The sequence below is a fragment of the Gossypium raimondii genome, chromosome 6 (assembly GCF_025698545.1).
Source record: "Gossypium raimondii isolate GPD5lz chromosome 6, ASM2569854v1, whole genome shotgun sequence".
Lineage (NCBI taxonomy): Eukaryota > Viridiplantae > Streptophyta > Magnoliopsida > Malvales > Malvaceae > Gossypium > Gossypium raimondii.
Genome location: NC_068570.1, coordinates 55763349 through 55781735, shown reverse-complemented (window position 1 = coordinate 55781735; position 18387 = coordinate 55763349). Strand labels below are relative to the sequence as shown.

General features: G+C 31.7%; 2 protein-coding genes across 4 annotated transcripts; both read right to left on the bottom strand.

Moving 5' to 3' along the window:
• Positions 1 to 416: 416 nt before the first annotated feature.
• Positions 417 to 1384, bottom strand: LOC105784738 (transcription repressor OFP13). Its single transcript, XM_012610677.2, has one exon. It carries the CDS (start codon positions 1262 to 1264, stop codon positions 554 to 556), a length of 711 nt encoding a protein of 236 aa, XP_012466131.1. The 5' UTR covers positions 1265 to 1384; the 3' UTR covers positions 417 to 553.
• A 7950-nt stretch (positions 1385 to 9334) lies between these two features.
• Positions 9335 to 13988, bottom strand: LOC105784728 (uric acid degradation bifunctional protein TTL). Of its 3 annotated transcripts, none has more exons than XM_012610668.2 (7): positions 13846 to 13988; positions 12728 to 12913; positions 12526 to 12608; positions 11699 to 11756; positions 11417 to 11518; positions 10838 to 10982; positions 9335 to 10068 (listed from the first exon to the last, which is right to left on the bottom strand). In XM_012610668.2, exons 2-7 carry the CDS (start codon positions 12866 to 12868, stop codon positions 9611 to 9613), a joined length of 987 nt encoding a protein of 328 aa, XP_012466122.1. In that variant the 5' UTR covers positions 12869 to 12913; positions 13846 to 13988; the 3' UTR covers positions 9335 to 9610. The 3 variants fall into 3 exon arrangements, with proteins under 3 accessions (XP_012466122.1, XP_052488500.1, XP_012466124.1); XM_052632540.1 differs by having other exon boundaries at positions 12728 to 12906; positions 13846 to 13966; XM_012610670.2 differs by having other exon boundaries at positions 9335 to 10065; positions 13846 to 13895.
• Between the last annotated feature and the right edge of the window lie 4399 nt (positions 13989 to 18387).

The window sequence follows — 18387 nt, the reverse complement described above, 5'->3', positions numbered from 1 at the left end:
GCCGCAAAGTAAAGAAGAATGGTCAAATTATGCTTTAGGTTTTTTTGTAAGGTTTAATTTTGAGATTTAGTCATTTTACTTAATTTGATCTAATGTTTTAACTAATTTTTTGCATTGCTTTGTCCTAATTTATTGATCAATTGAAATGGATGTTTCCAAGAAAAAAAAATTATATGTTCTAATCATATTTGTTCTTTTTTACACAATGCATAAAACTATTCGTAGCTCCTCTCAACCTATAAATAGGAAAATAATAAGTTTCAATGCACTGGAACCTAGAGAAGAATACACATACTGCTCGAGCTAAGAGTAAATCATCAATGATACAAATGATCTAAATTAACTAATAATGTTATAAAAGCAAAAAAAAAAAAAAACAGAACGTATATACAATAATTTAAATAGGGGTCACAAAATAACCTAACGATAATTATATGGAATTTTGATTCACTTTCTACCTCGAAATTTACTGCAATTAATTATAATAACATCTATCACATAGTGATCAATACTATACAGCCAAAAAGAAGCCATCATCCAACGACCTGTGATTCTAAGGCAAAACAATGTTTTGTTGGAGTTGAAATTCATCCACATCTCCTTCAGTTGAACAAAGAGGAGATGAAGGGAAAGAAGAGAGAGCAGAAGAATAAGAAGTGGAATCAGAGGAAGAAGTGATAGCTACAAGAAGATCAATGAAAGCTCCGATTATAAATCCATGGTTGTTCTTCCCATTCACCTTCAAATACCATCCCAACAGTTGTTCTAACCATTCCCAATCTTTCATCCCATGTGTCTCCACCATCTCTTCCATCGACTTACGAAAGTCCACGTACGGATCATCAGATTCCATAGCTAGAATCACGCTTTCTTTGAACGGGAACAACCCATCACCACCACCACCGGCTGCTTTGGCTTCTTCGAGGATGGAACTCGTGTCACCGCCTGGCTCGAAGAACAGCCTCTCGGAACGAGCTCCACGGACAACTGTCTCTAAAGACTCACCATCAAAGCCTTGATGATCTGAGTCGGTGGTGGTGGTGGTGGATAAACTGGGTGAGTCGGAAGAGTTGGTGAACCATGACTGTGGGGTTTCAACACCGCTGTCGTTGTTGGTGTTAGGGTCGAAGAACATGGAGTTAACGGTCTTGAAAACGTCGTCACCTGCTCGGAAAGAAAGGGTCTTGGGGTGCTTGCATGAAGGCCATTGCCATGGTTGCTTGGAGGTGGGTTCTTTAGGCTTGAACAGAGCAGGTAGCTTCATGGTGTCTTGTCTTTGTGGGGTGCGTAGGTGAGGGATAATAAATATGGGAGCAGAAGGGAGTTGAAACAATGGTATTTAAAACAAGAGGTGAGAAGGTGAGAAGGGGGAAGATGCAAAAGAAATGGGGTTGGTACGCCCTATCATGTCGTATTAAATTTTGGGGTTTGTGGAATTCAATGTTCTTTTTAAATATTTATTGTTCTCCCCCTTTGAATATTCACTAAATACAAAAGTATTTTTGTCATCATAATTGCATAAATTTATCATTTTATATAAATGTTACATTCAAAATCAAAGTGTAGTTTTACCATATACTAATTTTAAGAGAGTTAAGGATATTATTTACTCTCTCGTTTTTTCCCCTGAATGCCATAAAGAATCCAGTCGAGGAGAGATATACACAATAAAGATTGTTAATCTAGCAGTAAAGATTATTAAACATGGTCGATTGAGTCATGGCACGGGCATTATTGCCAACACAAGATGACGTGATTTCGAGTCCGCTGAACCGTATTATCATCTTATTTATGTGCTGGAGAGAGATTATGTGTAGTTTTAATATTGTGTCAAAAAGAGCAGATATCATCAACTTATCAAATATACTTACAGAAGAATTAAATATATCTTAAAAGTTATTACATGAATTAATTATATGATAAAACCCTAAATTTATAGACTTCAATTTTATAATCCCCAACAACTCTTTTTTTTTTAATTAAAAGGAAGTGCTAATTTATATTATATTATACTTAAGCTGCTCCTCTATGTTGTAACCAAGGGCACATTTCATACTATAAAAAGAGATTAACCAATATTGTCTTTAGTTAGTAGAAGAGACATTTTTTTGTTTTTGGGTACAAAACACGTTTACTTCTTTATTAAAATTAGTGCTGAATTTATATAAAAGACAATAAAAATGGAATTTATCTTTTGAGGTGATGACATGTAGCATTTTATAATAGTCTAATTATCTCTCAAGTCCTTGCACTCCTTGGACTTTTAAACTTTTAAATCAGAACTTTAAACATTAAAATATCATATATTCAAATTTAATGAAAATTTATTAATTATGTTATCGATTAGGCCCTAATTTTTAAATCAGACAAATAGAGAGATTAAATTTATGAAAATGAAAACATGGGAACTAAATTTGAAAGACCTAAAAAATAGAGGGGTTGGGAGGATATTTAAACATTTGACATTTGAGGCAAAGGGTATTTGGCCATTAGCATGAAAACTCAAGGAGAGACAAAATTCATGTGAGTTAATTAAGGAGCAATGGTTGTATCACACAAAGTTGGCCTTTACCATAAATGAAGAAGGAGAAGATTGGGACGAGAGAGATGATAAAGAAAGATTACATGTATTCGCATTTATGATGTTTACTAACTCGTTATCTTTATTTTATAATTAAGGTTTTTTTTTTATATTTATCTTTACGGTGCATGAATATTAATTATTTCAAGGGGTCGGGGCTATGTTAGCCCCCTAGTTACGTTCATAATTATCATTAAATGTAGGTTCTGAACATATTTACTCTTTTTTAAGACAAGAATGTTTAGAATTACTCATAACTTCAACCCATAAATAGGATGGTAATGCGCTTCAGCGCACTCGAACCCACGTGCTCTTCTACAACAATACTAATGCTAATTGAACTAGGATTCAATTGACTAGAATTCCACAATATTAAAACTAAAGGCTTATGATGATGTTAAATATATGATTCAGTTAGAGTATCGATAAGGGGTTAAGATATACATGTAAACTAAAGATTTTATGTTGGCATATTTGACGGTGTTTATTTTTATTTGGGCCTTGTATAAAAAGGTTTTATGCAACAAATGGGATTGTAATTCGCGACGCTAGTTACAGACCCATGCCAAGATTTCTGGTTCAATCGAATGGCTTTTTAAAAGAGAAGAGTTTGTATTTTTAATGACTATCCAAATTTTGATCGAAGTATTTGAAGTTGCCTGAAACTTACTTTTGAATATTTTAATGAGCATTTCAAGCATATCTAAATGTTGCTGAAGAGATCTTGTATTAGCTTATAAATTTGTTACTAATCAACTTTTTCGTATTGTCTTTTAGAGTATCTTTTGAGTACGTTATAGTAATATCTCTACTTCTGTTCATTCGACACTATTTATACATTTATTAGAGAAAGATACATTGCTTGTATGTTTTGTGGGGAGCGGTTTGTAACAATTAGAATCGTTGTTGGGGTTGCAATTATCTATTACTGTAAAGGGTAGATTAAGTTTAGTCAAATAAATAATTCCATCAGCTCACTGAATAAGAATTATTCTCTAATCAAGATTCCGCAGAGTAAAAATAGTAATTTAGATACCATGCGCTAATTTTCTCTTTATTTTGCTCCGTTCTCCACTGTTTGAAAACTTTTTGAGAAAGGTACTAAATTATTTGGTATAATACAACGTATGTAACATCTATATCACAACATGTCCATGTGCTTTTCTTGTCTTTGATAAAACGTGGAACAACGTACTTCCCACATTTCAGTCATATATTATTTTGTTTGGAATGTTTGGGCTTTTGATTTTATTTATTCACAATTTTTTATTATTAATTATTAATAGAAAACAATAATTTGCAATGATTAGTGTTCTATAATTTCTACTATAAACCATGTGGACTGCATGGGTGTAAACTCCATTAATTAAATATAAACCTAGAGGTAAAGTACAGTCGAAATAAAATTATAAAATTTTAGGAATATGTTTAAAAAAGGCTTAAATTAAATTATTAAGGGTATATTTGTAGTAATTATAAATATAGTAATTGTACTTTTTGTAATTACAATTAAATTTTAATTATTGAGCAATGGTGTATTTAAGAGGGTTGGCAAGGGCTCTGGTCCCCCTAAAATAGAAAATTATCCATTTAGACCATTTAGAAATTTTAAAAAATTTAAATTAATAAAGGTAAAATTACACTTTGACCTCTTTAAAAATGACAAAATTTGATTTAATCATTTAAAAGTTATAAAAATATAGGCTATTAAAAATTGCAATTTAATTTCATCTCCCCCTAAAAAAATTTCCTGGTTTCGTCCCTGTTCTCGAGATGTGTTTGGCTAGTAGAGTGCAATTACATCTTAATTTCTTATGTGATATTTGATAGATAAATCGTTAGAGAAAATGGCGAAATTCCTAAAAGCTTCGTGAACACATCTTCGTATATATGTATTTATTAAAATTTCATTTTATATACTTATGATCTTGTATAAATCCATCAAAAATGATATATTTGGAATATAAAATAACTGTAAATCTAAAGCAAATCAATATGAATCACTTTGAAGCATAAAACAAATCTATAAAAGGAGATTTAGATGATATGATCATGAAGTAGGAGTCCTAAATAACATTCATAACAACTTGCTCTTAATCCAATTTAACAACTCTAGTATTAAATCTTCCCCATATTTGCATGATTTGCTTCTCCAACAAAATGGAATGTTTTGTGGACCAATTAAGCTCTCATCTAGTGTTCATGGTGTCAATTGGGACCTAATTACAGGTGTCTTCATCTGTTTTAGGCATTGAAATTAATTTTATTCGGGATAAAGGTAATATTCAGATAAAACATCTCTCAACAATGACGACTTCAGAATTTGAATGGTTGAGAAAATATTTACTTTCACTTTTTTTACCATTCATTCATTCTCTTACTCGTATGCTTGATTTTTGACATGAAGGAAATGATTTCGATGGGGGAATCTTCAAATTTGGCATAAGGTAAAGAAAATATTTTCTAAAACTATGCTCACAAATTATTTGGATTTGATAAAAAGAATTTTGATTATAATAGTATCGAATTTAAACTCAAATTTAAAATTGAGAATAGAATTAAACTTATTTTTTATTAAATAAACCAATATGATCCAACTTAATTCAATGGATTTTAATAATTCAAATTTTATTCTATCCGAATAAAATTTTAAATATTAAACTCGAAATAACACATTTTATGTATAAAAAACCCAAATAAATTAACTCAGTTACAACCTATGCTCAGCATGTACCATTTCTCTAGCACACCGAGGCCGATATATACATAAAAATAAGCAAGTGAGTTGTCAAAAGATCTGGCTGCCGGTACTGATCAGTGTATAATGCATGCCCAATAATGGTTTTTGGTTGAAGAGAAAAATGAACATGGTTGGAGCTGAATTGGGTTTTGTCCCAATGTCCCCTCTTCACCACTTTCATTTTTGTCTAAAAAAGAATCGGATCGGTGATTAAATTGATCGGATTACTAACTTTTAATTTAATTAATTTTTTAACTTAATTCAATCGATTTTAAACTGTTCGTATATAAAATTGATTCAACCCTTTAATTGGACTAATTTGCAAGAAAAGGAAATTAAAAAGAAAATCATTGGCTTAATGCCACATGCTCCGTTGACTCTCTCTCTCTCTCTTATGATTCTCTTATCTCCTTCACCCTTTTTTGTTTCATGCCACTTAATTTCTTCAATTATTTATTTTCTTTGTTAATTAATTTCTTTTTTTATTCTTCTTAATCCATATTCACAAAACATCTTTAAAAGCTATGCTAAGAAGATATGATTAAATTAAATATAAGTTTGTTTTTTTTGGGATAAAGTCTTACACATGCTTGTATTTCTTTATTTTTAAGTATAATTTAAGGCATTTTTTTGGATGGGGTGGCACAGTTATCCACGGTTAGTGTAAAAATAAGGTGGCGGTGAGATTAAATACTATAATGTGAGACAAATAAAAAATTAAACGCATGACACTGAAAATAAACGCCCATCCAAAAGAGCCCTAAATTCTTTCTAATCTCACTCATAAATTGTTTATTTAAAAAAAAATCATCAACTACATTTTTAAAATAGAAAATCCATCATAAATAAGGTAGTTTCTCCTAAAATAAAGGGACATTATTTCATAGCTATTATAATGAAGCATAGAGGAATATGGGTTGATTTATGTACTCTTTCTTATGATAGAAGTTGGATCTAAATGTTTGTAATCTTTGTTAAGGCTTAATCAAGTTCACATTTTAACGGCTGATATTTACAGATTTAAATTTTAATATTCAGGGGTGGGGTTAGGGTGGTAGGGTTTCGATCCTTCTAAAATGAAAATTTTTTATTTGATTTTTTATAATTTATAAAATTTTTAATTGATAATGATAAAATTATACTTTAGCCCCCAAAATGTTAAAATTTTGATTTAATCTTTTAAAATTATTGAGATATAAACTATTAAAATGGTGAAATTATATTTTTACTATTATAAAAATATAAAATTTAATCTCGACCCCTACCCTGTTACCATTTACCCAATTACAAAAGTATTTGTTAGTGGAGTTTTCAATTTCTCAAATGGGTTTAATAAAACATTAAATATATAAATAAAAGGTAATTATTTGATACATTCTTTGTGTATAGAGTTTTCAAACTTCATGAGCATATTAAACGTGTAATTAATAAGTGTCACATTTATTTATATATTTATTTATATTTTTACTTCATCTTATAAAACACTTGTCATACTTTAAATTCACTTATACATTCTTTATTCGCATTATTTGTATCGATTGAAAGCTTTTTTCCGCTTCTCTTCTACAATTTAGTTTTTTTTTTCATGAATTAGCTTTGAATGCCACAAGTCTGCGATTCAAAATTCAAAGAGCTTTTTTCTCTGACCTTGGACACTGATTGTTAGACCGACTTGGATTTAATGTATGTTCTTTGACTCGTCCATGGGTACTAATGCACCGTACTGATCATCGAATTATCGCTTGGAGCTCGCTAGTGAAACTTTTTTTAGAAAAAAAATTAACAACCCAGTGACTAAAATAACAACTTCTGAATAGTTCGGTAACTTAAATGAAAACTTTCAAATAGTTCAGTGACCAAATTGTAACTTTTTTAGTTAAATAACTAAAACGAAAACTTACCCATAGTTTAGTGACTAATGGTGTAGCTTACCGTTAAAGAAATAAATGCAGCCGTTTATTTTCATATTAGATTCATATAATTGTTTGCCTATACAAAATACAAACTAAAATTGTAATAAATTGATATGGTGTAGTGGTTTGTAAAAAGTAAATCAAATCAAAACTTTATGTATAACATATGGTTCCTCTAGCTCCCTCGGTAAGCAGTGATGGAGAATGGTGAAAGCAGCAAAGGAACATGAAAATGCTCCCATTTCTGAGTCTCTTTGATCTCAAACACAATTGAAGCATAAAGGAAAAAGCCTCCATGGTTGTATTGTACTTACCTGTGTTGAAACTTATTCTGTATACTCCATGGGTTAGAGCATCAACCATGCTCATCACTATCAATAGTTGAATATTGTTCAAGACTTCAAGTACCCATCTACCTATATCAATCTCACCAACTGATGGACCATCTTCACCGCCCTTTGACATTTCCAAACGTAAATCAATACCACCAGCTGGACATCCCTTTGAAACAACCAATACAAGAGTGGTAATCGGCAGTCGAGCTGGAGCTCGGAGTACTCGAGGTGCTTTTGGCAGGAGAAGTTAAATTACGCCCACACGTTCTTCTAGTTTTTGGAAAGATGGAAAAGGGAAAGTGATGATTAAATTTTTGCAAAATAGAGCTACCACCATTGAAACAGTTTTTGTTTAAGCAGAGATGAGCTTTGAAAGGCGTAGTTCTACTAATTTTATTTGCTCTTGGGGCCTGTTGGAGTATCTCAAGCTCAAGCATGGGAGGTTTAAGCCAATCAATTATTAACGTATGAAGAGTTAAAAGTGAGAATTTCACTACAAAGAAAGAGGTGAACATGTGAATACATGGGAGATTTTTTGTTTTTTAGCGTAAATACTCAAGGGGATAAAGTAGAGAAGGCAAAGTGACCGGAAAAATTATAGAAGGGTCAATGTGAGAATTTCAGTATAATACAGGAGCCAAAACAGATGTTAAATCTATACAATAATTCATATCATCTAAGGCATGGATTAGATTATGGAAACTGCCAAAGCAATATTAGTGGCAAGCTTTGGTTTACCCTCAATTCAACAAGTATTTGATTAGTTACATGCCTAAATTTTTGCCTATATCCAGCAGTCAGACAATTGAAAACTTTATGAAATTAGGCTTACCTTCAATTCAAATTTTTGCCCAAATTTGAGAAAAAAACAGCTGTGTAAACCAATAAGCTGATATGACTTTTGCTTTTCACATTTGGGTAATGAAATTACCAAAACATCCCATTTTAATAGTCATGCTTCCAAGGACATTCAAGTTTTGCTGCTCACTGTTCTAATTTATTCTCTTTATGAATTTTGCTTTTTTTATATAAATTATTTAACGTGAAAGGGTAGTCATTAGATGTGATTAAGGTAGAATTAAAAGTGCAAATGATATATTAATGCTCGCAAGTTATTTGAGTTAGATTTAAAAAAAAAAATTGAACTCAATTAGCTTGAACTGATTAATTGAGCCAAATTTGAGCTTAGTAATATTTGACTCAAACGGCTCACGAGCTTTATCGAGCTTTTCATATTTTTATATTATTATATTATGTATTTGCCCTTAATTTATATTATTAACGCTAAACTTAATTATTGAGTCGAACTTGAGTACAAAAATTAATAAACAAGCTTAATCGAGCCTCGAGCAGTTCGATTATACCTAGAGCCAAGCTCAAGCTTAAAAATAGACGTTCGGTCGAGCTTGAGTCGAGTATTGAACATCGAATTTCAAGTCAAGCTAAAGCTTGATAGTATTCAAACTTGATTCGACTCTATTACACCACTAGATGGAATTAGTGTTATAGTAACAATTACTTTTTTTTAATGTTTAATATAAAATATAGGTTTTATATTTAATTTAAAATTTAACAATTAATCTAAATCAATTACTAAAAAAAAAGCATTTAATTTTTTCACCTATTAGTTATTTTTCAACATCATATCTAATATAGTCATTTTAACTTCTTACCGCAATTGTTGACAGTAATACAAAACACTAAAATTAACAAAGCTTTAATATGCATGGGATAATAATTAGCAATGACGAGGACTGGAATGATGTAATTAAAGAGGCCACTTTAAATGGTATATTTAATATTGTAAGGTTAAGATCAAACTTTAGACATGAACCACAAATACCAAACTACCGAAGGATTAGAATGTTTTTTCAAGCTACAATCTTATTCGACACGAGTTTTTTATTGGAATAAAATGGTGAAATTCTCCATTTACACCACATACAAACAGTAATGATATCAAAAGATGAACCCATCAAGTCAGTTAACCCCATGCAAGCATGTTCAAGTATTGTGGATTCTATAAGAAAATATGGTTCCTCTAGCTCCCTCGGTATGTCGAGAAGGAGAATGGTGAAAGCAGCAAAGGAACGTGAAAATGCTCGAATTTCTGTGTGTCTTTGATTTCAAACACAATTGAGACATAGGGGAAAAAGCCTCCAGGGTTGTACTTACCTGTGTTGAAACTTATTCGGTATACTCCAGGGCTGAGAGCATCTACTATGCTCATCAACTGACCACTCCGTCCATCTCTATCAGTAGTTGAACATCCTTCAAGTACCCATCCGCCTATATCAGTTCCACCAAATGATGGACGAGGTTGACTGCTCTTCCACATTTCCAAACGTACTTCAATACCAGCAGCTGGAGATCCCCTAGAAACATCTAATACATGAGTAGTGATTGGTGGTCGAGTTCGAGCTTGGACTTGAGGAGCTTTTGCAGGAAAACCTTCTAAAGGAGCAGTTAAATGCTGTCCAATTATGCCCACACGTTCTTCTAGTTTCAAAAAATGAAGGAAAAAAAACAGGATGAAGGGTGACTTAAATCCAAACACTGAAAGCATGCATAGCACAAAACAAAGATAAAAACAATGCAAACAAGGACATTCTACTATTTATTCTTGCAATGAAACAAGTGTTACCATCCATTGGCAGGAAGGACTTTGCTCTTGGATAGTCAGAACTTGCAGCATTTCTATATCATTTCATCTAGGATGCTTTATTTTAAGCACATGCAAGGTCATCAGTCCATAGAATAAACTAACCTAGCAGCACCACTTGCCATGAGGAATAGTACATTAAGGAAGCTTTTGTTTTGCTTAAGAACATGGTTTTCAAACACTTTTGATAGCCTGGCTCAACAATGGCACCGTTGAAAGACAAGAATACATATGGACATATTCTTCTTCTTTGTCAACAATTATAGTGTGAGGATGGAATTGTGTTCTTCAACATATTTACAGAGATGCTAACTATTGTGCAGGTTGACTTGCTTCGAATAGTCATATCTCATTGATTTAGCAAGGTTGGATGAATCTCATAATCTTCTAGTTCATCTAATGCAAGAACATTATATTGGTATTGGTAGGCCTAAAGCTTGAGTCTCTCAGTAAGTACTCCCATTCATAGTCCCCAAAAAATAATGCATGTGTTGAGGATCTTTGTACGCACAATGAAAAAGAAAGTGATGTTTTAAGGGGGTAAAAAGAGGAGGGGAAGAAGGTGGAGAAGGCAGAAAGGAAAGTGAAAAGTAATTTCAGCTTTACTTGCTACCGCCGTTGAGTACTGGCTGCCTGTTGAATCAGCTTTTGCTTTAGCTGAGAAAAGCTTTCTAAGGCGTAATTCTGTTATTTTCATTTGCTCCTGGGATGCTATCTCAAGCTCATGTATGGGCCTGTTTGAGTACCGTTTCTGCAAAAGCAAAATTTAGAATAATTAGTATCAACTTCTGAAAGGCCTCGGGATACAAGACTGGCCAGTTACCGCATATTCAGAAAGATGAAGATAGGCATAACGTGCCCTACAGAAATTAGAAACAATAAATTTAAAAGTTCAGAGGTTGTACAAGAACATGTTCTCAATCAAGTGATGCACTCAGCTAGTTTATTGTTTTCTTACCAAAAAAAAAACATAAGCATAAAGCCAGGTTATAGGGGTCAGAAATAATTTCACCATTAGCATAAAATTCATGCATGTAACAACTGCTCTGCAAGTAAACAATTGCTCGTTTAAAAGGCTGCAAGTTCCAAGACAACTATCAAAATCTAAAATTTATCACAAACTCCTCGGTAAAGGCATCATTTAGATTATGGCAACGGCAAAAGTAATATTAGTGCAAGCTTTACCTTCAATTCACCAAGTATTTCAGCAGCGCTCCTCCCAGAAGCACATATTAGAAATACATGTCCAAATTTTTGCCTATATCGAGCATTCCAGTCAGATAGTTCCTAAAAGAAAAAGGTGATTATTCCTTACACAAATAACTAAATATATATAATTGCTAATTCTACATGGTTAATTATGTACTGTGTGAGGATGAAGTTAGGTAGCCTGGCAATCATGTTTGTTGAGAGCCATGTTTTCAGTGCCTAAATATTTTAGCTGTTCAAGTGAAGCATAATTTCAACCTGTAACCCAGAATCAGTGGCAGTTGCTAAAGCAGTTGATTGTTCTCCCTTACTCCACCTGTAAAATAAAAAATAAAAAAATAAAGAAAAAAAAGAAAGAATAATTTCAAGTGACCTAACAACAAAAACTAATAAAAAGTTCACAATTTAGAGAGAGGAGAAATTCAAAGAATAATTGTAGTTTGGCAGGGCATTACAGTTACAAGGATAACTGTTCCACTTTCTATCTAGCAAGTGTTTAAGGGTTTGAAAATGAAACTGGAACTTGTTTTGCTATTCATAACATAACCAAATATATGCTGGGATGGGATAGAATGTTGCCAAAAGTAGGGAAAGGAAACACTACAAGACAAATTGAAAATCCAATTACAAAGAAAATCTAAGATGTTTGGTCAAGATAAAGGAAATTTATTTTTGCACCGGTTGTCATTAACCGGAAACAGAAAATACATGAGATGAGAGGAGATGTAAAATATGAGAAGTTAAATTCAAATGATGAGGTATATGCAATTTAATGATTTAATGGCTACATCATAAGAAAAAGTTGTATATAAAGTAGTTAAATTTAGTTGAATTGAACAAAGGTTGTTTTTCTTCTCTTTTTTTTAACTCATTATTATTACGTTCAGATGGAACTAAGGTATTAAAAACTACAAGTACAGGATCAGAGAAATCAGAAGGGGGGAGGGGGGGAGAAAGATAAGATCAACTTGGGTTAGCAAGTGATGATGATTCTTAACACAAGCAAATAGCATAGTATAATGAGATCAAGAGAGAAGTGAGATCCCTAGCTAATATCTATGACTAGAAAAGGAAAAAACACGAACTGAGCACTTTTGGTATGAGAAGAAGGGGATTCTCCAATCTGAGGATGAGCTGCAAATGCTTCCAACCAACCAATAACATCAACCTTCACCCATCAAATTAATTTATTTATTACAATTATTGCTTAGCAGAAACTGAATAAGAACACTTAATTAATGATGATAAATATTTAAATAAATAAATAAAAGACAAGAAATGAGTGACCTTGTCGAACCAGATATCCTTGGCTACAGAGATAGCATGATCGACTGAAGGAAATGGAGATGCCAAAGCCATTTGCTTAGCGAATTGGGAGCTACCGCAGCATGCCAACGCTTCCTTCTCATCCACCTTTATCTCCTCCATTATTCTTCTCTTCTCTTCTCTTCTCTTCTGCTCACTCACTGCTATCTGTCACGGTGCTGGTCAGTTTAGAATTTATGGCAATCAAAAGAAGAACCCCTCTGGATTTAAATCCTCATTTAATGGTTTAATAAGAGCCAAGAGTCTACATATTTCAATCAATTTTATATCAATCCTCTTACCCTACACTTAATTAGTTATGATCCACCTTATAACAGTGTCTCAAGCCTCAACATAGCCTTAATATGCACTCATTCACCAGCATCCTAAGAGAGAATAAAAAGAACCCATTTCGTAGTTATTGCTTGTCATTCTAAGGATCAGGAATTAGTACTCTTTCAATTACTAATCGATACGCAAGTGTTCATCCGTTTCTTCCCAACATGATCAGGAGTTTCTTCATTTACAAGTGCTCTACTAGTATCAACTGATTAGAAAAAGTATAAATCTACAGCATGCATAATACCCTTCACTAATTACAGCCCCACCAAGTTGCTTAAACTTTCTTTTACTCGAGAACTAGTTTTTGACAAGTAAAATCTCCCTTAAGTTGACTAAAGAGTAAAGACTAACTTCACAGTGCAGCTTGAAGGTCGTATATGGTAAAAGCAAATTCAAATCTGTTTGAAGAATGAAGTTTGTAAATAGAATCAAAATAAAGTCTAAGGCGTTTCCCAGCAATTCAACGGAAAGTCAACCCAAGCACTCCATAGTGGCGAAATTGAAATAATGAATAGGAAACCCATACAAATATCAACCAAGAAAAGCATCTCTCAAATTCCCATTTCACAGAGAAAGTATAATCATTGAAAGAGTAAAGGAAATGATCATTCTGTTCTATTTTAATTTCTTTTTTTTACACAAATGAATAGTTAATTAAACCAAAAAAGAATTATTGAAATGAAAAAGAAACTGAGATTACCCAGATATTTGTGATGGTAAGAAAAGCAGAAAACGCGGATGATGAGATGAGAAATTACCTTTTAGGAGATCTCCACTCGGTCTCTCTCTTTCTCTTTCGTTTTGGGTTGCAAATGGAATCTGATTGAAGGCAAATTATGCAATAAAGGCTAGATAAATAATAATAATAATAACAATAATATGAAGGCTTAATTCAAGTTTTGGCCCCTGAAGTGTACTCATTTTCTAACTTTGGTATTTAAATTTTGTTTTACCTAATTTGGTATCTAAAGTGCACTCACTTTCTAATTTTGTACCTAAAGTATGTCCCCAATATATTTTTAGTCTATTTTATGATAGACATTAAAAAATTGGTGCCCAATCATATAAAACTAGAAATAAATATATAAAAATTTAAAATATATAAAAATTTAGAAAAAATATAAATTATAAAAAAGTAAAATGAAAAAGGAATTATGTAAAAGTTGTAAAAAAATAGGGTAATTATGTAATTTTGAAAATTAAGGGTATTAATCGTAAAGTGAATTGAAACTGAAATATGTGCTAATGAATGGATAATTTTATATTTTAGATCAAGAGCCCATAAATAATCGTGAAAAGGGAAATTAACGAATGGTCCATGAACTACTACCAATCTTACAATTTAACCTAGGTAAGTTCATATGGTTAAAGTTTAATGATTATATTGAGTTGATGAATGATGTTATGTATTTAATATATTGTTGAAAAATGGAGTGTTGTTAAATTTATTATGTATTTAGCATATTGTTGAAAAATGAAATATTGTTAAATTATGAATTGAAATGAATATCCGGTTGAAGTGGAACACGGGATTGATTACCATTGTTGTGTGGTGAATAGCAAAGGATGAATTGACGAAAATTTACCCAAGTAAACCGAGGTTCAACATTTGTTGCAAAATTTCATGTTTACTTTTCATTTAGCTCACGCGAGCTTCTATTGACTCATAAGTTTCCATTCAACCCTAATGGGTTTCCATTCAGCTCCTATGAGCTTCCGTTCAGCTCTTATGAGCTTCCTTTCAACCCTTACGGGTTTCTATTTAGCACTTATGTGCTTTTGTACAGCCTTCAGGTTTTCGAATACGATATATTCATATTTGTAAGTCGTTCTCCTATTCGGTAAAGATTGGTAAGTGAAATTGTGAAATTGATATTGGAAGAATTATTGTTATTGTTGGTATTGATCTGAACTAAGTGTATTCATCGATTAAAGTTGTGATTGACAGGGAAAGTACATTGAATGAATTTATTTTAGTTGATGTGTTATAGTAGGTTAGGTAAGATTTATATTTAAAGCCATCAGACTTACTAAGCTTTCTTAAGCTTACTTCTGTTGTTTAATGTTCTTGTAGATTAACGTGAGGCCGAAAGATAAAATCAACACATCAAGCCACACTATCCAACTAAATCTGGTAGCTTTTGCAATGAATACTTTGGTTTATATGGCATGTATAGAGTTGGTTCGGAAATGAAGTACTTAGAAATATGGTTATGAATGATATATGCTTGTATGTATGTAAATAGTAGTAGATGTTGATAAATCAATGAGATGGATTAAATAGGTAAGTTTAAGTAATTGAGTATTTGTGATATGATATCATGATTAAAACATGATTTTGGCTTGTGTTGATTACTTGTTTGGGATGTATTGTTGTACTGAAATTTTGTGTATAGGTTGGTATCAAAATGGGTGAGAAAAGTGGCCTTAAAATGGCCTATTTTCGTCCACACGGGCAGAGACACGGACGTGTGTCTCAGCAGTATGTGACACATGGCCTGACACATGGCCGTATGGTCCGGCCGTGTGCCCTCTGTATCTTAAAATTTGGAAATAGAATGCCCAAGTTTTTGCACACTGCCTAGCACACGGATGTGTGGATTGGCCATGTGACCGAAGTTACAAAGTTACACAGGTATGGACACAAGCTGAGACACGGTCGTGTGCCTCACATCGAATGCCCACACGGCCTAAGACACGAGCGTGTGTCCCTTGCACCTAAGGAAAATTTTAAAATTTTGGGAAAAATTCTCTAAGTTTCCTGATTAGTCCCGATTTATTTCTAATGCATATTTTGGGCCTTGAGGGCTCATATAAGGGACAATATGAGTGATTTATGATTGGTTTCTGATATGTATATTAAATTATATGAAATGCTCGTATTTGTTCTAAAAGGTTTGGTAAAGCTCCGTAACCCTGTTTGTAACACCCCTAACCCTAAATCGCCAGAATAGGGTTACGAGGCATTACCAAACATATCAGATAATTTATGATTAAATTCAAAAATAAATAATATACATATTATAATTAAATGATTTAGTCCCTTTCATGGACCTTCGAAGCCCAGATTACATATTAAAAGTGGATTGGGACTTTTTCGAGTGTTTCGAAATTTTTAAAAAAAAAACTTCAATATAAACCTTTTATAATTATCTAACCTTCCCTGCAATTTCAAACCACAACCAATTTGCAACTAATAAAACAATTCATACAATTTCGTGTTCAAATAACCTAAACATATCTTTTTATAACTTAACGTTTCATTTATCATTTAAACATGAGAGACCAATTTTTTACAACCAAAACTTTCAAGACTCTTTAATAAGACCGATGTACATGCCACATTTACCAAAGGAAAAATACATCACTGAAGTTATGCTGAAGTTGGGATTGATCTGGATGCTGAACCGGGACCTTTAACTTCTATCAACCTACACACGGAAACAACTGTACGCTGAGTATTTCATACTCAGTGGTATTGCCATAATTCAAATTATAACAATAATAAACATATAATGCATAAATCATACATACAAATTTAAACTCAAATTTCATATTTCAACAATAACAATTCATCAATTAATATCATATATCCACAATTTGAATTTGGACACATCATGAACCTTAGGTTCATTCCTCAATCTCATATCACATTTCAATTCACAATTCAACTTTTTCATCTCATTTCAGTAGCTCTATTGATCAACTCATTTGGTTTATCATTTCATTATTTACCTCTATTAACAAAACTCGGACTTTGACAGATACACGGATCCAGCCAAACACTCTAGTATGGCACCCAGTGCCTCATCGGATAGTTCGAAGCAATAGTTGACACCCAGTGTCTCATCGGCAAAGCCGAAGAAAGTTAGTACCCAGTACCCTATCGAATCTATCCAAAGAAATATACTGACACCCAGTGTCTCATCGACTTAAGGTCGAAGTGTCCCTGAACTTTTCCAATCCTATGGCATGCCAATTATATCCGACTTAGCCTGACTAGTTAATAGGGTATCCAAATTCACATTTCAATTCAATTCCACTTTTTCACTTTCAATCACAATTCAATTCAAAATTTACTTTTCCATTTTCCAAGTAAATATTCAACTTAATTCCACACATATGTTCATCATTCGATTGAATTTCTTTCAACTTAATAATAATACTTACCTTATATTTCACTTACCATACATATAAATTTAAATATAGCATTTAATAATAAGTTATTTGAATTATAGTAATACAAACCGTAAATCTCCCGTTTTAGTCCTCGATAGGTTTCTCCTTTCTTTTCGATGTCGATGCCTAGGGTTTTTTGTTAGCTACTAAAATAATAATAATTTACATTATTAATTACAACACTAATTATAATAAATAATTGAATTTCTAATTGATTCCTACCTTATTCTCAATTTAATCCTAACTAAGTTTACTTACTTTTCTAATTCAATTCACACTCTATTTCTATTCAAATTTCATCCAAACTCAAATTTAACTATTAAATTTTCAGCATATTTTCCCAATTTCAAATTTTCCTCAATTTTAGTCCCTAAAACATAAAATTTATAGCTTACTTTACAATTTAATCCTTTTATCAATTCTAAATTGAAATTCATTCAATTAAATCCTAATTCATCTTTTTTGTTCAACATAAACTATACTTGAAAACCTATGAACTCTTATAATATCAACTTAATTTCAATAAAACCTTGTTTTAAAGCTTTTAAAACATCAAATTTAAGAGAAAAGGACGTAATTTAACTTACTAATTAAACTTGAAGCTTCCAAATCCCAATTCTCCTTTTTCTTTTCTTTCCCTTTCCTTTCTTTCTTTTTGGTCTGTTCTCTGTTTCTTCTTTCTCTTTTGTTTCCTTTTATTTTTATGCTTTATTTGTTTAATAATAATATAATAACTTAGTAAATATCTATTTAATAATCACTATATTTATTACAAGTATAACATTATTTATATTTATTCATGTACTATATCATCATCATACATTTGTCATGTTTTAATTTATTTATCACATAAAGATTTTATAATATAATTATTTAATTAATAAATATCTTTTACTTAATAAATAATAAATATCTATTTACTTAAATCATAAGTAATTTAAATCTATGAATTACAATTGTATGCTCATTTTATTACACATGTATATTTTATTGCCATATATTTGACTTTAATTTATATATATTTCATTAATTTAATAAGATAATATCAATTAAATAATAATTTATACTATTGTATTCTAAAATTAATTAATAATAACTTAAATCATTAAAATCTTTAGATT